Source organism: Oculina patagonica, chromosome 6 (genome assembly GCF_052425735.1).
Source record: "Oculina patagonica isolate OP01 chromosome 6, crgOcupat, whole genome shotgun sequence".
Lineage (NCBI taxonomy): Eukaryota > Metazoa > Cnidaria > Anthozoa > Scleractinia > Oculinidae > Oculina > Oculina patagonica.
In genome coordinates this window covers 11,985,234-12,007,299 of record NC_135763.1, presented here as the reverse complement: position 1 = coordinate 12,007,299, position 22,066 = coordinate 11,985,234, and the positions used below count along the sequence as shown (strand labels likewise).

At 38.5% G+C, this 22,066-nt stretch overlaps 3 protein-coding genes across 5 annotated transcripts in view; 2 read left to right on the top strand and 1 right to left on the bottom strand.

Annotated features, from left to right (window-relative positions):
- Positions 1 to 3,097, top strand: part of LOC144658898 (olfactomedin-like protein 2B) — a 31,866-nt gene extending 28,769 nt beyond the window's left edge. For both annotated transcript variants that reach the window (XM_078519399.1, XM_078519398.1), the window contains exons 6-7: positions 1,185 to 1,432; positions 2,321 to 3,097. In XM_078519399.1, the coding sequence (XP_078375525.1) occupies positions 1,185 to 1,432; positions 2,321 to 2,583 (511 nt within the window). In that variant the 3' untranslated portion in view covers positions 2,584 to 3,097. The remainder of the gene's footprint in view (positions 1 to 1,184; positions 1,433 to 2,320) is intronic.
- The window catches only part of LOC144658899 (olfactomedin-like protein 2B), a 127,932-nt gene that overhangs the window by 21,835 nt on the left and 84,031 nt on the right, over positions 1 to 22,066 (top strand). The window lies entirely within an intron of this gene.
- Positions 7,762 to 14,410, bottom strand: LOC144657771 (noelin-like). Its single transcript, XM_078518122.1, has 7 exons — positions 14,310 to 14,410; positions 14,135 to 14,207; positions 11,257 to 11,370; positions 10,653 to 10,725; positions 9,166 to 9,433; positions 8,692 to 8,942; positions 7,762 to 8,483 (listed from the first exon to the last, which is right to left on the bottom strand). The coding sequence occupies exons 2-7, from the start codon at positions 14,180 to 14,182 to the stop codon at positions 8,230 to 8,232; spliced, it is 1,008 nt and encodes a 335-aa protein (XP_078374248.1). The 5' UTR covers positions 14,183 to 14,207; positions 14,310 to 14,410; the 3' UTR covers positions 7,762 to 8,229.

Genomic DNA, 22,066 nt, shown 5'->3' with positions numbered 1-22,066 from the left:
CTTCCGTTTTGCGCTGGCGTCCAGTTCTCTCGCCGTTCTCACCGCGCGCTCATCGATCGAAAAAACACGAAAAAATAGAGGGCTTTGAACAAACCAACATACTTATTGTTATCTTCTTTTGACGTCTTTTGGTGGCTTAACCAGGAACATATAATTATAAGCTCAAGAAAGGTGAACGTTAAATCGTTTGAGTTGGGCGAAATTCTATAAATCTTGTACTCGCTAAAATTTGTCTTGGTCAAGAAAAGAAAAATTAAAAGTAGTCAACTTGAAAAATTCTTTAAAAAATGGATGCCGGTAACTTTGTTCTTTCTGGTGATGCAGAATCTTGGCTATGAAGAATACTGGCTATATGTTGATTGAAAACTGGATTACACGTTATTGCTATTTAATTTTTTTAAACACTTTCGGAAAATTGCTAAATTAAATGGTCGCTAAATCTTGCTTAGAAAAAATCGCTAAAATTAGTAGCCGCTACTAGGGCTTTCCACAAGTTGCTCGGCAACTTTTTGGCAACTTTTCATATTTCGAGCAACTTTTTCCACTTCGAGCAACTTTTTTCCTCTCGAGCAACTTGTTGAATTTTGAGCAATTTCCAGACCGAAGATCTCCGAAGATTATCCGAGTGTTGTTCAAAGGCCATACGAACGTTTCCGAAGATTTACGAAGTTTGCCGAAAATTGATAAGGGACATCTGAAGACCCTCGGCTCATTCTGCATTAATACATTACAAACCTCGTCAGCAAACATGACGTCATCGATATCTTCACGATTTTTCTCAGTTAAAGAAATCCTTGTTATTTAACAAATTTTCCTCTTAATAGGTTATTTAGATACTTCTTATGCTGTAAAATTGCATAAAACTGCTTAGAAATATTACCCTCATAGGAAAAATTAGCATATATTTAGAAAAATTTTCTTGATTAGAAGCAGCGTTTTGGATTTTTTGGAGCAACTTTCGAGCAACTTTTATTAACAGAAGCAACTTTTTTGGATTTTTGAAGCAACTTTTGAGCAACTTTTTGAGAAATTACGGGCAACTTTTTGGGAAATCTCGAGCAACTTGTGGAAAGGCCTAGCCGCTACAATGTGCCAGGAACAGGCAATACAGTTGCTTGTGTCTTCTCTGTGTTCCAAGCCAGTCCAATAAAACATACTTATGCCTTTCTGTCTTGTTTTGATAGAGCAAATACGGGCCACATTGTCAAGTTTAATCTGCGCACAGAAGCCGAGGATGCTCTAATATCTGTGAGTGGTTTCCAAGCGAGGAAGAACTGGTACCGATGGACCGGCTACTCTGGAATGGACTTGGCGGTTGACGAACAAGGATTGTGGGTATTATGGGGTGAACCTTCCGGCAACTTTCGACTGCGAGCATCTAAAATAGATGTCTACAAAAACGTCGTAATCCAAACTTGGAGCTTGAACACAGGTAAGAACTCGACTTTAATGTCATTCATTGTAATTGTCCTCATAAACTGAACCGTTACATTACAGGGCGAAAGGAAAATTCAAACTTAAAAAACGTCTTTTTCTTTTCTTTAGCCAAGAAGGCTTGACTATAAAAAGACTTCTCATGATTTCCGGGGTTGATCCGAATAGAGTCTGGAGTTGAACCGAAGTCCGCAAATTTCCGATGTTTACCCGAAAATTAAGAAAAGTTTCTGAAGTTTCTTTCTGAAGATGAAACGAGGAATTATAAAGCTTACCGTTCCGAATCGTAATTTTGTTGAGTTTACTGTAAATAAAAATCGCACGACTTTGTACAATTCGTGATAAATAGGTACTCGTGATGTTTTGTTCTCATATTGCACTCTCCTAAAGGCTCGCGATCGTGTAATTTTGAGCTGAGAACTTTCAAAACATTACTCCTACCTATAAATCACGAATTGTACTCGATTTTTAGACTAATGCCTGATTTTTACACTTACTGCCGACTGGTTAGCTAAGTGGGTAGAGCACCAGACTACTGTGCGCGAGGTCTCGGGTTCGAGTCCCAAACCGGACCAACAATCAGGGTCTTTTAAGACCCTGATTGTTAACTGAGAAGAATATGCTGCCTTTGCAATGACATCTGCAAATGGTTAAAGATTCTAGTCTTCTCGGAAAAGGACTATAAACAGTACAGTCCTACATATTTAGTAATATCGTAAAGGGTAGGGCATGGAGATCCCGGTGTTGTGGTCTTATCTTTCCCCATCGTGTTGTGTACTGTTGAAATGCTCGTAGATATTAATTAGCTGTTCAAACTATCCTGAAAACCGAGAGTAAAAAACATGATTATAATGATATGATGATGTTGCTTCGATCACTTCCATAGAAAAAATGAAAGAGATGGGTAATGCCTTCGTAGCCTGTGGAGTGATCTACTGTATTGACGAGCATAACAGCAAGTCCACTACCATCAACTTTGCTTACGACACCAAGACAGGAAAACAGTCGAGCCCCAACATACAGTTCACAAACCAGTACGGCTACAACTCCATGGTGGCCTACAACCCCAGAGAAAAAGTGCTGTACGCTTGGGACAACAAGCGTCAAGTCACCTACGACATCATTTTTGATCTATTAAAAAGCAAGTGATGAATGATGAACTTGCTGATTGCTTTGCTATGTTGTAGCTAATGCGCTCAAAAAAAAAAGAAATTTAGATTGAAAAACAGAACAGAACAAGATCGTTGTTGTGACTGTCTCTGATTTTACGAAATGTAAAACTTATGAAGCTGCTAAAAACCACGAAAGAAGACTGTTAACGTTATTAAGCTTTTTAAATTAATTTTTATTGATTATTAGGGAAAAAGGTTACAACACAAGATAGATTCATTAATACAGAGCATCACATTTTTAAAAAACAAAAATGTTATACTGACATAAAAAAAAGAAAAAAAATACATGTAAGGTTGATTAAAATAGGATTCGTTATGGTCCATAAACTGAAATGAAATGTGAAAACTAGGGACGGGAAATTAAAGAAAAGGAAAAAGAGTTAAACAGCTAAATTGTTATTAAGTTAACTTTAAAAAATCAAAATGTCATGATTTTGGTTTAGTTTAAGCTGCTGTTAGTGCTGACTGCTGAAATAAAATGTAAGAACAAATCACGCGGGCTATCAATTAACTTGTGGAATGAGAGCGGTGGTTCAGTGTTTGTAGAATGAGCTCGAGTGTGCTAAGGAGGATCTAAATAATGTTAAATGGTTAATAAATCTTTTTACAACTGTAGGATTTTTTAACATTATTGACAAAAAATCTTGAAATCAAACTGGAAGATTTTTGGAATTTTTGACGTCGTTTTTATCGACAAAATATTTATAGATGCATTACAAACTACAGACGGAGGAACGCGTGTTGTTTTTGGCAATCTTAGGTAAAACAGTAGAATTTCCCATTTTAAAGTCACTCCACGGTATTGTTTTCAGCTTTATGTATCGGCTCATCAACATTGCTGGAAGGAGCAGCTTGAAATTAGTACAATGGCCAAGATTGACAGATACAGCGAAAACATGGTTGTACCAAAAAGTCGGAGAAGTTTTTGTCAAGCTTCTGCAAATTTTCCCGACTTTGCGAATGCGATTTTGATCCAAGATGCGACCCGAGAACTTGGCTATTTTACCAGTTTTAAGGTGCTTATATTTCAGCAGTATCGACAAATGTTCGCTATATGGCCAATATCAAAAGTGAAAAAACGGAGGAAGGGTCTAACATTCCCAGGAGTGGGTCACTCGGGTTTGTGTTGGGTGGATATGCGCCGCCCGGGTCTCCAAATTAGGACCCCGGTTTTGAGAGAATTTGTATTCAAAATGACAACCCGTTCTACCGAATAGGTAAATTTTTAATACCTCTTTCTAGAAATTAAGTAAATTTTAAAGGTCCCTCTTTTGATACGATTATTGCCGTACAATAGCCTACTGCGCGTAACAAGGGGTGTCATAGTTTGTTCATCAACGTATTTTGTGCAAACTCTCCTGATGAATAAATAAACCATCTGAATGCAAATGGTCACACAACACCTCTCCGCGGTCTTGCCAGGACCTATACGCACGCGCATACACAGCCTATTACTCGTGGGGTGGCAAATGGCTGCTGATAATTTGAAACTCTCGTGCGTTGTTCGAAATATTGTACCCCGTTCTAGGAAACGTCTCCGAAATCCCGTATAGAGCGTATTTACTCACTCGATGGCATCGATGCAAATTATTTGGAACAAAAAGAAGCGTTTACATAAGAAAAGACTTCAAATCCAACAGGATTGGCTTGGTACACCAACATGGACGCCGTGACGTCATGTAAATACGCCGTATATAAGTATTGGTATAAAATCGAACGAGCAGTCACGACCACTCGTAAATAGTCATGTTGCCTAGCAGCCTTGTTCACGAAAACCACTGGCTCGATCAGTTCTCGGAGAGTGGATTTTATCCGGTCCACTCTCTCTCTTCCCACCACTCTAGTCGCAAAACTATAAATAGCCCAGTCTGTACACGTTTAATTTTACACAGTTACAATAAACGGTGACGATTCCTCGAAACTAGAGAAAAACAGTAAATTATCTTCCCAGTAAAATTTGTACACGAGGTTTCAAGCATGTGAGATAGCTAACCTTTATGGGAATACAATTAGGAGATCCTGCTGGCAACCTAACGAAGTTTCATTGTAGTAAACATGTGTATTTGCTGTATGTCCAAAAACAAACTGCATAAATTTCTTCAGGGTCCAATTACACTAGAGCTTACTAATAGAAGCTTTGAATCATTTCATTTTTATCCGCAATACAGGAAAATATATTTATATATGTCTGAATTTATCAAAACCGGGTCAAGACCACAAAGCCTGGTCTGCACTTTTTCCAGCAAAAGCACCGACCTTGTCAATCAATAATAATAATAATAATAATAATAATAATAATAATAATAATAATAATAATAATAATAAATAATAAAAACTTTATTTATCCTGAAGGGCCAATCAGTGATCATTAGATCACTGGTATTAACTGGCGATCAACATTAAGTATAAAATACATCTATTCTTAAAATTGTAGAAGATTTATATATATACATATTAAAAATTTACATTAAAAAAATACATTAAAAAAATGCAAGTATTCTGGAGTTTATGTATCAAATTCGAGCATTTAAAAAGAAGAGCAAAGAGCAACAAGCAAACAAAAAAAAGAAAAGAAAAAGAAAAATTGAACCTTATTTACAGTACATATATGATTTATACCGTCCTGTTCCATAAAATGCTTAAAAATGTGTGTCTTAAACTTAGATAGAGTGTTTAATTCTCTCATTTCCCTTGGTAATCCATTCCGTTCTCGTGCAGCGTCACACTTGAAAGTAGACTGACCCATTTTCGTTTTAGATGGTGTGACGTTTATAAGTGTTGAGTCTTTGAGTGTTCTACCGTGAATATCTGATCTCTTAACAAGATATCCCTCTAACTGGTGCGGACAGTTAACATTGTGTACGATCTTAAACACCAAAAGAAGCTTCAAAAACCTCCGTCTACTGTCTATGGATAGCAGATATAGCCTGTTTCGCGTATCCTGTGAGCACGTTCTGCGATTCGCAGAAATGTCTGAATAATCAATCAACCAAAAGCAAACTGTCACTTGTTAGCATGCACACGCAGCCGCCACTTGGAAGTTCAAAGACTTGATTTCAGCCCCAAAATATCACTTTTGGAAAGTGACCAAACCCTTACTAGGACCACCCCCCCCCCCCCCAGCAAGCCCCCAAATCAATGACTGACCCTGGTCTCCCTTGGGCTGTTAGGTAATTGACTAAGCTACCCAGCACAGGCTCCGGTGACGGAGCCCCCCTTCAATTTTTGCGCGTGCGGCTGGCTTGAAGGCCGACTGTCGTCGGCCTTCAAGCAGGGCTCGCAGAGTCCAAAATTTGTCCAATCAGTATAGAATTTCATGGTGTAGTGACTGACAAAAGATAGCTGCTTAGATAACCAAAGTAGTCACTTGGATAGTTAGCTAGTGCTAACCGGATTTCTTCCCTCTCCTGTTACTAGTAGATTAAAGAACTTTCAACTCAGGAAAAGCAGAATATAACTGCTGTGGTTTAACGTTGTCTTTGGCTTAAAATTTTTCACACCAGTTTGATTTCTATTTCCCTTTGTTTCACATTTTGATAATGAATGTAAGACAATGAAAATTAAAAATCAAACTGGTTTGAAAAAAATTAAACCAAAGATAAAATTTACATAAAAACCACAACAAAACCATGCCAAATTTTGACCCCATTTTGATAAATTCAGACATATGATGGCCAACTTGCTCTGAAAATGCCACAGGGAGCATGCTGATACCTTGGGACTGTGCTATTCCCCATCATATGTCTGAATTTATCGAAACCGGGTCAAGACCACAAAGCCTGGTCTGCACTTTTTCCAGCAAAAGCACCGGCCTTGTCAATCAATCAATCAATCAAAAACAAACTGTCACTTGTTAGCATGCACACCAACCTTGCTTGCGTGTGAAAGCCTCATGGCAGCTTCTCAACACTGCACGCAGCCGCCACCTGGAAGTTTAAAGACTTGATTTCAGCCCCAAAATCTCACTTTTGGCAAGTGACCAAACCCTGGCTAGGACCACCCCCCCCCCCCCCCCCAGCAAGCTCCCAAATCAATGACTGATCCTGGTCTTTGTTAGGTCATTGACTAAGCTACCCAGCTCAGGTTCCGGTGACGGCACGCCCCTTCAATTTTTGCGCGTGCGGCTGGCTTGAAGGCCTTCAAGCAGGGCTCGCGGAGTCCAAAATTTGACCAATCAGTGTAGAATTTCATGGTGTAGCATGGTCGACGCCCGGGCTGCTTTTCAACACAGAGCTTCTTATCAAAAATATTCTTATCAAAAATGATTGTAATAGAATGTGTTATTTGATGATTGGAATAATAGCAACAATGGGAAAGTTTGTAAAAAGTGAGAAAATTATGGTAGCTGTGTTTAAATTTAGTTCTGAATGTACAAATATGTCACTTTATATTTTCAAAAACGATATGGTCAAAATCTCGTTCATTTTTGTAAACTCCAGCAATTTTTTATGCAAATTGGTTGATTAACTTTTGTCGGTGAAAGATTTTGTTTGCCCAAGTTAAAATGTTTGCTGCTAGCGATCAAGTAAAGCACAATGCTTCATTGTTTTATTTTTAGGGTATAGACAGTCAAACATTTTTTAGTCATTTTAGCCCCGTTTTCTCAAGGTTTATTTACCCGATACAGGTTTATACCACCATTCATGTCAACTGATTGGTTTGTCACCAAAATAAACAAAGTTGCTATAACTTTTATTGTGTACAATTGATGGTGCAATCGGGGGAGCTGAAGTAGTTTGCGCGAGTAGGGAAGACGCACCAGGCTTTTTCCTTCGCCCCTGAACAATCATGGAGTCTAAAAGAGAAAATCATAATCCACTTCCTTTTTACCCTACCATCCCACCCTTCTCCTTTCTGCCACTATGAAATGCGCTTCGTAAAGGCCTGTGCTTGAAATGTTCAGTTTATTTCTGGCAGCGTGGGTTTTCCCACGCCGTATTTAGGATTATCCTCTTTCCATGTAAATAGGTTGATCCTAATGCAAGGATAATCCTAGCAAAAGGATCATCCGTGCAAACATGTTTTCAGTTTTCATTTTACACGCAAAATTAATGTTGCATTTGGCTCTAGCGCTCGGACCATCCTTTTTCCATGTAAATAGGGTCTAAACTTTCACTCTTATAACTCCTACAATTCCATAAAATTAAAATAGCCATTGGCATTTGAAATTTTATTTTAGCATTCAGCACTAACAGCAGTTTAAAATGTAACACTTTGATATTTTGATTTAAAGGAAGGGCAGCTCACAGAAGTAAGACGAGTCCGACCCCCTTTCGTGTCTTTTTCAACTTTTTAGCAGCTATATTTACAATTCACACTTTTATTCACAATCACAGACAGTCCTAACAAAGATCTTGGTGCTAATCTGTTTAAATAACTTGCAAATATGCAGAGCCTGTTTCAGATCTACATCCGGGTCTTCAGTGATTTTTCAATCTCTGAAGACCCGGATGCAGATCCAAAATAAACTCATTTAATTTGCAAGACTGAATGATAAATCTGATAAAAGCATAAATTGTAAACTAAACTTATTTTATTTAAGTGCATTTCTACAAACAGCAAATAAAGCATCAGCAAGCATGGCACAGGATCACTTGCTGCTAGGTACTTGTCTAACTCGAATCTACTTTTCCTCAAAAGTGAGGGAGTAAGTGACTTGACGCCTGTTGTCCCAAGCGTACAGCACTCTTTCTCTGGGGTTGTAGTCCACCATGGAGTTGTAGGTGTACTGGTTTGCGAACTGTATGTTGGGGTTCCACTGTTTTCCTGTCTTGGTGTCGTAAGCAAAGTTGATGGTGGTGGACTTGCCGTTATAAGCGTCGATACAGTAGATCACTCCACAGGCCACAAAAGCATTGCCCATCGAACTCATCGGCTCTGTACAAAACAAAACGAGAGATTAGTGCACTTGGCTTAAGTTCGTCTCAGTCTCTGTGCCCTTCAACTCTGAGATTGCTCTAAATATAATTGATAACAAACCATCCATTTTTTTCACTCATCGATGCAGCACAATTTGGGAGTTTAGAGAAGGTTGTTCCACAAAAGTATAAATAGTCGTCAATAATAGTGACCATTGTATGCTTACCCGTGCTCAAGGCCCATGTGTGGGTAACGACGTTTTTGTAAACATCAATTTTGTATGCGTACAGTCGTTTGCTGTTCCCAGTGCTTCCCCACAATACCCACAATCCCTGCTCGTCAACAGCCAGGTCCATTCCGCAATAGCCGCCACACCACTGGTAGCCATTCTTCCTTGCTGTGTAACCGCTCAGGGAAATTGTGGCCTCAACGCGCTCTGTGCGTAGATTGAACTTCAGAATATAGGGGGAATTCTCTCTGTTACGGCGACAAAACAGAACATATAAGAAAGAAAGAAAGGAAAGAAGAAAAGAAGAAAAGAAGAAAGAAAGAAAGAAGTAGGGAAGGAGAAATGAAAGAATGAAAGAAAGAAAGAAAGAAAGCAAAAAAGAAAAAAAAAGAAAAAAAGAAATAGTTAACATCAGAAATGGAGCTAGGTTCTCTATAAAACGCTGACAATGCGGGACGTCTAAAATGTTACCTGTTGTAGTAAAGGTATGGTCCATACACCACTGCTCCAGTTCCGTCCCACTTGTAAGGCAGTTTGTACGTCTTACGAGTTACGCCTGCTTTGAACATGTCCATGTTTTCAAACTCTTCAACTTCGTCTCTTGAGTGATACGACTCCATAACGAATATGGTCTCAGCGCCCATGATTCCTAGCGGGTCTTTCATCCATGCTCCGTACTGGTAATTTCGAGCGTTATGAGTGACAGGTTTACCAACTGACTTGATGTTAGTACAGCGGTCTGCAAGAAGTCCAAACATGTTAAGTTATGTACCAAATGTTTCAAAACTGTTGCTAGGATAATTCCATTGATTCCACGAAATTTAATAAATCACTTGCGGTATCATTTGACACCTTAGAGCTTCAAAATTCGTCGTTTCAAGTTCACATATAATTCCATATGGGACTTAGTTTAAAAAAAAAAAAGAAGCCTAGAAATAACTTGACAGGTCGCTAACTGGGGTAAATTATCCATTAGCGGTCGATCAGCATTTTGTTGTCGACTTTTACTAAGTTTAAGACATTTTACAGTTTTACGTTATGTGGGTGTAAGCCCAGCACGTTTTCGTTATATAATTGGTAACAAGAGGAGTTAAAGTTCTGCTTTGCAAAACTACACACGTTCTTCTCATAATATATGCTTAATTTGAATAGTCAGACCTAAAGAAACATGGCGTGTTGAAAGAAAACCGTGTCTTCGTCTAAAGCAGTTACTCATAGGGTTGTAAAGGGGTTATGCGATACGCGTGATTTGAGCAAAACTTAGCTCGTGATACGTGAAAACAGCTCAAATGTGGTCGTGATCCGTGAATTGCCAGTCTAAGAAGACGCGTGATCTGCTTATTTTTAGGGCCGTGATTCGTGATCCGTGATTCCAGCCGAACAATTTCGTCCAAAGATGAGTTACGTACTCACAAAATTGTCAAACGATACGAATCATGAAGCCATTGACTGATTTTATGTGGAGGACGCGATCTATCGGCTCGATTTATGCGCTTTAGGACATCCCTCACAATGAGAACTCGTCTGAGAGATCAAATCTTACTACTAAGCTATTAAAAGGTAAATGCCACGCAAATTGCCCAACCAGTTAAAGCCAGTTAAAGCTCATTTTCTTCGAAAAGATATGCTAAATACGTGATTCGCGAAATAGTTAAAAAGTACACGTGATCCGTACTAAAGTAAGGAAAAGTAGGCTCGTGATTCGTAATTGGGCCACTCCCCCCCCCCCCCCCCCCGCCCCCAGCATCCCCGTCCCTCTTTACCACCCTGTACTCAGCCTGGCCTGCCAGGGCAGGTTTTCTCAGGAAACATATTTGCATAGCGAAATGTGAAGTAAACCGCGTATTCTACCTAGAAACCTGCAAAACGTCTTTTTATGTAAGCCAAATTAAAACCCCACTTTGGTTTGAGGTTTAATCACTCTTCTCATATTTGCCGAAGTGGATCTGTCAACAAACCTCTTTGAAGAATGTGAACGCTTTCTTTTGCCTTGTTCAAGTTGTTCTGCAAGTCAAGAATCATCTGAAGCACCTAAAATGAAACAAGGGAGAAAAGAGAATAATGATCAGTAATCAGTTAAATTTTCGGCGACTTCCTAATTTCAGTCCATTTCTCAGCTAACGTATCTCAGATCTCAGCTAACAGCTACAAAAACCGTTTGCTTATTTCCAATAGCTACAAAATGAGTTTTCCATGCAGACCTTTTAAATTGCTGTTTGCATTGACTTTTAAGTGAGGTGTAAAAAAGTTGTCAAAGCCACTTACTCCTGTCGTGGAATGGGATGGCTTAAAAGAAATTAAACTTGTTTTTTGTATTTGTTGTAAACACCGAGCTGGGTAGGCTGAGAGCACGGAATATTCCTTCGTTGTTAGTTTATTATTAGACTGAAGGCTGATATGCAGCAAATCCATCGCGACTTTCTTATTCCTGTGGAAACGAATTTATAAACTCTTTTAAAAGACTTATGTTCAACACGTAGCACTATTTTTGGTATTTGCAAATTTTACACTAGTTTCATGTTTCATGTTCCTTCAGTGAAAAATCGTTCTCGCAACACTTACATGTTTCTTTGCCAACTCAAGAGAAAGGTCTTTCATTGATAGCTTTGATAACTGCTGTGCAGACGAGGCTCGCTTGATCCGAGTTTTGACCAAAGTATTGCCGAGGGCATCTCCCTGGAAAGGTAATACACATAACCAAATTTATTAACGTCAACAGACCTTAAGTTAAAGCTTTACTTAAGTTGGAAGATATTTTTGTATTTGATTTTTGAAGTGAAAGAATATGTTAAGATTTTTGGGGGAGATCAAGGGCGCGCGAGTGGAGCCACATACCAAAGAAAATTTGGTATACTCATATGCATGGCACCGAAAAATGTTGGTTCTGACGTCAAGGTACTCCCTCCCTCCCGCCACCTGTCCGTACGGACTTTAGAAGGGAGAGAGAAAGGGAAGTCTGAAGGGGAAATTTGTTGCGTGGTTGTCATTGTATGAGTCGAATGAAACTTGTCAGAAACAAATTTCTTCCGAAATGTTCTTGGCGTTATCTCCTGTATTGTGTTCTTAATTCCTTGAAATTGTGACAAACGAAAAAGGTTCTACGGGGAGATCCGGAATAATTGCGTTGTTAAAAGTTATATTCCTTGTGAAAGCCAATTTAGTCCGTCGGGTTTATTTGTTTACGGCTTCGCTGCTGTCATGATTGCGTTGAAAGAAGCTTAGCTCAGAATCGATAAAAGTTGGCTTTAAGTTGAGTTGATTTTCTTTGGCCGTGAAATAATTTTCTTTTCCCATGCTGGGTTGATGTTGTATCGCTGTGAGTTTATTTTTTATATCCGTGAGCTTACTCCGGCTTTAAGCTGTATCTTTTTTAAAGAAACTAAACTGATGACGATTATGATGATGATGAACAGAAATTGTAAGTGTCTTTTATAGATGAAGTTCTTCGGAGTTTTGAGCGACTACAAAACAGAAAAGCTCGGCCAAATTCCATTTCAATTAACCTAAACTTGTTCTGAAAATCAAAATAACAAGCGCGCTGTGAATTAACAAACTGACTGTTTTGAAGTAACTCTAAACAATTTTTCGCCTTCATCAATATCCCAACAACACTGAATAACTCGTAGAGATTTTTTTGTAGAGATGAATTAGGATCAAATTTCTCATTAAAATATCAATGCCTAATCGTATCTATAACAAAATTCTCGATTTTGATTGGTTCTGCGCGCGCCTATTTGTCGCGTAGTCGGCGCGCGATCACGTGGGTGTCCAATTACAGGTATGAGCAACTTCAAATTGGATACCTGTAATTGGACACCTACGCAATCCGCGCGTCAATCACGCGCATTTCGATGGGTTTATTCTCGCTGTTTTCTAACTTTTTGTGCAACCAATTGAATTTACCTTTGTCTTTTTCTTACAGAAAAGGTTCCCAAAGACTTCATAACCTCGAATTTTGTTATTGACACGATTAATTAGTAATTGGACCTCGTGTCGTACAATTCAGGGAGTAATCGTGCTCGTAATTTCAAATCGGCCTCGCGCTGCGCGCTCGGCCGATTTCGAAATGACTCGCCCGATTACTCCCTGAATTGTACGACACGAGGTCCAATTACTATTACTTATCAGACAGGCCGGTGATGAGAATAAAGAAAATCAATTCTCAATATAAATTTTCAGAATTTACCTTGAAACAAAAAATGTTACAGGAACTGTGTCAAGGATTTTAGCCAAATTTAGACATAAGAAAATGGTCACCAAATTAAGTAAAATGTGAATTAATTAATAACCACTTTTAAACCAGCGAAAGAACATTTCAATAACACAACAAATACAAACAAAGGAAAAGGATGCACAAAAATTGAAGAAGAGTAAAACAGATTGCGATATTGGGTTTTTAAAAACTGTTAGGCTGAACAGTTTTCAAAGTTGACTTAACTCGTTTGTTTGTAACTTTTAATTATAACGGCAGAAGACATATGTGTCCGTAATGAAGCTACGGTTTTGTCTTAGATCCATAGCAAAGTAATTTCTTCGCAAACATAATATATAGTTAGCATTTTCCACATAGCGGCTAAGTATTTGGCAAAACTTAATAAAAAAGACTTAACTCAGCATTGAGAAAGGCTGTCCCATAGATGCTCGGCAACTTTTGGGCAACTTTACATATATCGAGCAACTTTTTTCCTTGCAAACAGCTTGTTGTATTCTGAGCAATTTCTAGATCGAAGATTTCTGAAGTTTGTCCGATTGTTGTTCAAAGGCCATACGAAAGTTTCCAAGCATCTTTCGAACATTCCCGAAGATAAACCAAGTTTGCCGAAGGTTTCCGAGGAAGTTCCGAAGATGTTTCAACTCTCGGCTCATTCAGCATTAAAAACTTGTCAGCAAACACGAAGTCATCGTATCTAAACGACTGTTCGAAAATCAGTGAAAGAATTCCTCGTAATTCAACAATTTTTGGCCTTAAAATGTTAGCTAGATACTTCTGTAACAGCGAAATGGCATGAAAGTCCTTAAAAACATTACCTTCAATGGGAAATTAGCATATATTTGGAGTAATTTTTCTTAATTAAAATCAACGTTTTGTTTTTTTTGGATTAACTTTCGAGCAACGTTTCGGGTTTTGGAGCACCTTTCGAGCAACGTTTCGGGTTTTGGAGCACGCACCTTTCGAGCAACGTTTTAAGAAATTACGAGCAACTTTTTGGGAAATTTGGAGCATCTTTGGGACAGCCTTAGCCGTGAGGCAGTCTCTTTCAAAAAAGAGTTAACATTTCGACCCTATTAATAAAAAGTTATGGAACTTACTGAAAACGGCTACAATTCTTGTCTAAAGGTTTGAATTCAGTTCTTAAGACTGACCAGAAAGAAAAGTTAACAAAAACTCGACCTGATTACAGGTACATCTATTTTCTAAATTGCGCTTATGAAAACTTACCAACAATAGAACAAGCTGAAGGGAAAACAGTGAGAGATATCGAAACATCTTGAAAGAAAAATGTCTCTCCAACCTATGTGGAAAAAAAAATTACGCCCAATTGAAATTTCGGTTACACCTTCCGACAAAGTCCAGGGACTTTGTTTCAGACAATTTACTACGTTGACTTGCTTACCGAAAAAGGTTTCAGGGTAGCTCTTCTCTCGAAAGGCTCCGATGAGAAAATCACCTCCGTCACCAACAAGACCACTTTCTTGTGTGAAGACTTGCTCCAAGTCCTTCGTATATATAGGCACACGCGGCTCACGTGAATGTCGCTCAGGTTGCATATTTTGCGTGTTAGTCGCGCGAGTTAACAAAGCACGTGCGCCATACGCAAGTTTGGCAACGAAACGAATAGACAAGCTTCAACTCGTTTGTTTTATTTTGTTCATTCGGATCGTCTTTCTAAGAACTATTATTTTTATGATTAACATTTTTATAATTCTCCTGAGCGAGCACAGTAGCTGATTTTTTCAGGTTAAAGCGAGCTCGACACGCGAGGCTACTGCATCTTGTGCGAGAGGCGCGTGTCAAAAATGGCGGCTGGGAAATACGACACTCGTATCACCTGCATGTCACTGATGTCAGTTTGGCGGGAAAACGTGCTTCACCTCAGTTGCACTAAAAGGGCTTTTTTCGTATGCTGAACAAAGGAAACAAACAGAGTGTCAGGGGAGTTCGCCTGCTGTGCTAATCATGGGCACTTAAAAGATCTCAAAATGAACAAACAAACGGCGCAAATTGAACATAAACTGACAAAAAGACTGGTGCGAAGAAGTCCTGATGCGCTATTTACATAGAGCAACTGAAGCGTTGATTGAATTCAGGACTACTAGTTTTTATGTATACGATACAGATTTTTCTTGGATAGCATAACCTTTTTAAGGAATATGGGTTCCCTTTTTCTCCTTAAAAACTCAACAGCGAAACAGAAAGTCATTAAAACATATCGTATCAGCACTGGCTAAGAACAAGCCAACAATATAGGAATCAAACTAAAATCATTACCTAGCTATTTTGCTCCGGTGACGTAGAAAATATTTACTGATAGTCAAGCCACTCAAGACTCAATCACGCGAGGTTATTTGCTTTCTGGCGCGTGCTCAGCTCTTAATGGCACTCAGTCCTGTCTATTAGTCGAGAACATAAATAGGAACAAACAAAAATTAGGACTCAATCATGTCAGTTGACTTAGCACTGCTGTGATAACTGTGTGCACTTTGAATGAACAAACAATAAAGTTGCGAATTGGACGTAAACATGCCAAGAATGGAAGACAAAGCAGCTGGCTACACAGCGACGCTGAGGAGTTGATTTCGGGAATACTCACCAGGTAACAAATTTGTCGCAAATCACATTTATATTTCCTTTGATAGTCTTTCAACAAAGAAGCCATTCTATTTCAAGCCAAACCAATAATATATAAACGAATTAAGGTTAGCTTTTTGCTTCGGTGACGTTTCAAACACAAGCTCGCTGTCGATCACGGCTGGTTCAATCACCGTAAGTTATTTGCTGACTGGCGCGGGCCCGCGGCCGTCGTCTGCGTGCTCAACTGTTTAACATAATTTCATGGGCAAACATTATACTGTCTACTGCATTTCTTAGGAAAGGTTTACACACAAGAATAAACTTTGTAAAGAATAACATTTGTTTTGGCATGAAAAGGAAATAATGTTCGGTGAATCTCGGAGAATTCTTGCACTTTGATTCTTCGATACAATACAATGCGTGATTCGATACAATGCGTGATTCGTTGTACGGTATGTTTACTTTCGAAATGGCACGTTTAAACATATAAATGCATTTTTGTATGCTTTTTAATATAACATCAATGTCAGGAAAGCCAAAACGAAACAAATGCTTTTAAAAATGACATTCAAGATTTACCCAGCTTTGAAATCAAATTTGGTTTGTCGAGCGTTAAACTGTTATGTGCTACCCTCGTTAAACAAATTTGATTTGCTAATTAATTTTATAATAAACTCTCTTTCCTCCGTTTTTTCTCGAGAGATTTGAGAAGCCGCTTTTAAGTATTTTAAAAAGCTAGTTAGGAAAGAAACTGAGCAGAAGAAAGTGGATGAAGCAATCACAGAAAGTGAAGAAAAGTATTACTAGTAAAAAGAAAGACACATTTATTGACTTCAGAGAAATAGCCACATGCAATGAACAAACGTTTTCTTTGCATGTGCCTGCGACCGATGAATTAACTTATGTCAATCATGGCTATATCCGTACAGTGCGAACTAAATAAATTGTTCTTAAACCCTGTTCACAATTCCGTTGGTGAAAAGATTTTCCGATATTTCGGATAAACAAGAAAAGCTTTCTATTGTTTAATTCTGTTATGTAATACAATTTTCTTACTTAAGAAATCTACGAGTAATGGCGCACTGACTGAGTTCTGCACACAAGCCGGTTCGAGAGTAACCGCTTTAGCGGAAGACTCAAATCTCTATCCGGGAAGAGGTTCCTCGGCCCAAAACAAATTACCCCCTGTAAAGTGGAGATTTCAAGCCCGCGCCTCTGACATGTTCAAGTTGTGCCCGCCGTCGCGTAGCGTCACTAGCGTACACCACTCGGCAACTTCTGATTCCCTCGAGAAAAATAGCAAAAATAGTAGCTCAATAACCTTTGGTAAATATACCTGGTTAACTTCCGTCGAAGGCGCAATCCGCTAGACCAGTTAAATGGGCTTAGAATTTTTTGCGGTCATGAACTTATTTCAAGCCTGACAAAGTCAACATCGCACAAGTCTCGAACGCTACCCGAGAATAAAAAAATTTAGCTCAGAAAAAAAGATATGAGATACTGTTATGCGGTGGAACAAATGACTAAATTAGTGGCTCAGCCATTTCGAATTAGACATAACTGAAGCGCATTAGAAATAATACAGAAAAAGAGCATCTAGCCTGCGTAGCAGACGCCTGTGTAGTTTTTGTGTTGTTTTGGGGAAATGGGCGCCCAAAAGTACACAGCTAAATAGCGCCTGGAAGCTCCAAGATTTTCTCATAATCGTGAGATCGATATTTTCAGGTTGAGACTCCCAAAGTTCGTGTTCCGGACGATGATCGCAAAATTATATTCTGCGAAAGGATTTCAAAACTAGAACGCACTGTAGATATTTATGTTCAAAAGAATACGTAGCCTATTCTCCGAGTTCCATCAAATAGTAAAACCTGGTGTGAACTTCCTCTAGCAAATACATTAGTTGTCAATTTTATTCGTCAGTGGAGTGCTTCAGAAACTATTCATGCTACCTAATAAAACCTTTCACCTAAAACCGCAATAGAGGAAAAGGAAGAAGCGAGATAGAATATAGCTGCAATTTCCGACAAAACAATAATATCAAAAATAATAAATACCCAGATGTTAAACATATACACGAAGGCGAAAAAGAAAAAAAAAGTAGGAAACTTTATCTGGTACCCAGATCTTCTCAACCCTCTGAGAAAACATCTAGTTAAGTCGGATTTTTGCTCGCGCCGACAAATGTGTCCGGAAATATGACACACAACGCGACTACACATGCATGGCAATTTTAGTGGATGAAAAGCTCACTTGGCTGTTATAAATAGGACATAAACTACTTTCTTATACAAGGAAAGAGAAGTAACACAATCTTGACATAGAGCTCTAAAAAAGTGTGGAAGCTTACTTCAGGGTTGGGGTAGACAAAAAGTCGGCTGTGATACGCTAGCTTTACTCGTCAGATTTGCAAAGTTTTCCACCCATCTTTTTACTCACGGAAAGGGTTATTTTATAACAGATTGTACTACAAGCATGAAATGAACTTCAAACTGTAACAGTATCTATTTCACTTTACTAACGTTCAAAACAAGAAAGCGTTTTTCTAAAAGGTTTAAAATCCATTTATTTTTCTTACAAGCTAAGCTCACGCACGGTACACGCGTGCAAGACAAAGTTTGCATCATGCGTGCGCAAATACTGATGCTGTTCATGAACCAATCAGAATGGCGAGTTGTGCGGACTTGACAAGATGTTCCTTACAAAGTGATTTGTGATCTGTGTACGCGTTCTTCAGCTAATTGAAAAAAAATTAAGAAAATATGAAATACGACAAATTAGGGTAAAATATATCTATAAAATGAAAAGCTGCTTTCCGCTTGCTTGATCAAGTCTTAAAATAGGCCTTACCATGGTTTTCGACGAGAATGGGAATCCGACGGCAAATATCTTCAACAAAAATTGAATTCTGGACAAGTTATAAATTGTAAAGTTAAGATGCTTGGCAAAAGTTTTTATTCGCCAAGTTTGAAGGTTGTCGCTGGGCTAGAAAGCGTTCAGTTTCGTTTTTAATTTTTCCGTACATTTGTCTATAATTTTTCCCGCGAGCCGCGTCAATTTGCGAAAAAAAAGAAATAAACACAAATGTATAAGAAATTAAAAACGTAACTGAACGCTTTCTAGCCCAGCTACATCCTTTAAACTTGGAAAATAAAAACTTTACAATTTTATAAGGTGTCCAGAATTCAACTTTTGTAAAAGATATTTGCCGTTGGATTCCCATACAAACACTGTAATTTCTACCCGCGTTGCCTACCCGTCAAGATGGCGTCGAAAACTGTGATAAGGCCTATTTAACACGGACTCCATCAGGAAATCAATTATATTAATTAGTTTGACAAAAATCGAGTGCCGGAATAATTTAAATCCTATTGCGTTATTTTCTACCCTTTTTAAAAGTTTAAGATGTAAGTAATTATCCGTGATATCACCAACACTAATTCTTATCAGAACCTGAGAAAATGTATTTCAAAGTTTACAAGAACCATGTAAACTGTAGGTAAAATCTAACGTGTGGCTATTTTGTGAAATCGAAGCGATTCAGGTGAAATTCTGTGAAACTTTTAAATTTGTTTTCGATGTTTGGTGTTGTTGGAAATGATTTCTTTTGATAACTGAGCTATTTGAAACAGTAACACAGAAGTTTGCAAAATATATTTTTAATAATAATAAGATGTAAATACTTTTGGTACATAATTTTGTCCAATTACATGTATATACTCCAACACATCTCGTGTGTGAAGTGTGAGCCGAAGGGAGTCGCACGAGTTTAATCACCTGCATACGACTGATGTCAGTATGGCGGGAAAACGTGCTTCACCTCAAATGCACTTAAAGGGCTTATTCTGCGCGCTGGGCAAAGAAAACAAACAACGTGTCAGTCGACAAAATCGTTATATCACCTGCGTGATTATTTTCGTGTGCTCACCAACAAGCAAAACAAAACAGAACAAACGACTTTAATTCGTGTCAGTAGATTTAGCACTCCTGTGGTAATTGTGAGCACTTTAATTTAATAGACAAGATTGCAAATTAAACACAAGTCAATTCCTGCACTGAGATTTTTGTCAAACTTTGCCCATTGATTGTTTATCTTATAGGAACGAAAATTTTGATATAAAAGTAGGGGTACCCATGCCCGTTTAGGAGCAACAGCACCACCTTGTTTATACCCAATAAATCCTTATAATATCACCATGATTATAGTCACGATTGCTTGCTAAATTCACGTTCCCGACGATTATTTCAAATCAAGAATTGTCCATATTATTCTACAGAAACAAACTTAGTTCTCAATTCAAAACAACAGAAAAAATTATGAGTCACCGTACTCGTTTTCGAAAAATTAAAATGACGATTTTCCTCTCTGGCGAGGTCCAGCGCTAAAGAAAAGCCGCCGCCTCTTTTAATGAGCGCGCGCTTTTCACGTGTGAAATTATGCGCAGTATAGATGCGCAGTGCAATACTGGGGAATAACCTTAAGTTTATGGGAGGCAGACAAAATTGCTATTTAGATAGACCAGCTCAGGAGCTGAATTCGATCGGCTCTAGAACAACACTAGTTATTAGACCTCAGTAGAGGATGGAGTATGAAGCATCAACTTCGTCTCCAAGACCTCTGCTTTTAGGATGGCGGCTGGACGGATGACAGAAGCGTGTTTATGATTTTTATTTTATCAGTTTTAACTATGAACGAAAGCACTACAGCTCTCCACTTTGTACCTCAACAAAGTCGATTTTACGTGGAGTAAATCTGAAACATGACTAAGATGCAAAAGATAGAACATGTCCTCTGCTCAATACTAAAATATTATGCCGCTTTTGGCTTCTATCTCAGCGAACGTTTCATCTATTTTTCCTCAGTTTCTTTTCCCGGCTAGCGGCTTTTTCAATTTCTTGAAGAAAAATAACGAAAGTTGAATTTGAAATAAATCATGAATCAACTTGTTTAACGAAGAAAGCACATAACAGTCCTAAAACAAACAAATTCAAAGCTGTGCAATTCTTGAATCTCATTTTTCAAATGCAGCTAATTGGTTTTGGTGTTCCTGACGGTATCAATGCTTAATTTTAAACCATACAAAAACGCTTTTATGCTAAAATATTTTACACTTGCTATTCAGAAGGTAATTAAACAAACGCAATCTCACGAATCGCGCAAATTTGTTGATAAATCATAGTACTAGGTTAACTAGAATTTTCCGAGATTCACCGAGTATTATTCTCATGAAGTGTGTCATTTAAATCGAAGGAAGTGCTAAGTATTATTCTTTTCCTGCTACAGCAAATTTCGTTATTTTAACTTTCGTGAGAAGTGCAGTAAATAACAAACATGTAGAGTTTGCTCAACAAAACAAACAACTTAATAGCACGCAGACGGGCACGCGCCAGACAGCAAATGAGTTTGCGTGATTGAACCGACTGTGTTTCACAGTGATTTAACGATTGACAAATCTTTTCTACGTCACCGGAGTAGAAATGCAAGTTTAAAATCTTAACTTGTTTCTTTAATTTAATTAACTTGCTCTAAAAAGTCCTTACAGTTGACTTGGAATAAAAGGGAATCGCGCAAGTGCGGTTCACGACGTCGACAAATTGTTTACGTGACGAGTAATGACAAATCAATTCATGAGCCGCGCTGCGTAGCCACCTGGCTTAAATAATTTCTCCCACCAGTTAGGATTAATTACAAACTGATGTCTAATTTGCAACTATATTGTTTGCTCATTTTAAGTGCGCAGAGTTAGCACAGCAGTTCTAAGTCAAGTGACATGATTAAGTTCTAATTTGTTCCTATTTATGTTCTCGACTAATAGACAGGACTGAGTGCCCAGTTTCGCGCCAAAAAGCAAATAACCTTGCGTGATTGAGGCTTAGTGATTGCTTGACAGCGACCCAACGATTGGTAAATACGGAGAAAAATTGCCAGGTGGTGATCTTAGTTTGATTCTTATATTGTTGGCTTGTTCTTAGCACGTGCTGATATATTGTGTTTGAATGGCTTTCTCTAGCGCTGTTGAGTTTTATGGAGAAAAAGGGAACCCATTTATTTCCCGAAAAAGAAAAATCTGTATCGCATTCATGTAAATGAGTAGCCCCGAATCCAACTCTTCAGTTATTCTATGTAAATAGGGCATCTGGACTCCTTCCCACCAGTTTCGACTTCTCGACAGTTTATGTTCAATTTGCGCTATTTATTTGTTAATTTTAAGATCTTTTAAGTGCCCACGATTAGCACAGCAGGCTAACTCCCTTGACACTCTGATGGTTTTCTTTGGCCAGCGCACGAAAGAACCCCTTTTAGTGCAAATGAGGTGAAGCACGTTTTCCCGCCAAATTGACATCAGTCACGTGCAGCAGATGACACGAGTCGTTCATTTCCCAGCCACTTTGACTCGCGCTTTCCACAAAAGATCTACCCCTCGCGTGTCGCGCGTGTATAATTCGTGGATATAAACTTAAGTCACTTTGCTTGCTTAGAGGGAATCGAAACGTCTTAGCCCTTAAAATCATGTATCGTAGAAAGACGATTAATGTAAAAATTAAAACAAACGAGTTGAAGCTTGTCTATTCGTTTCGCTG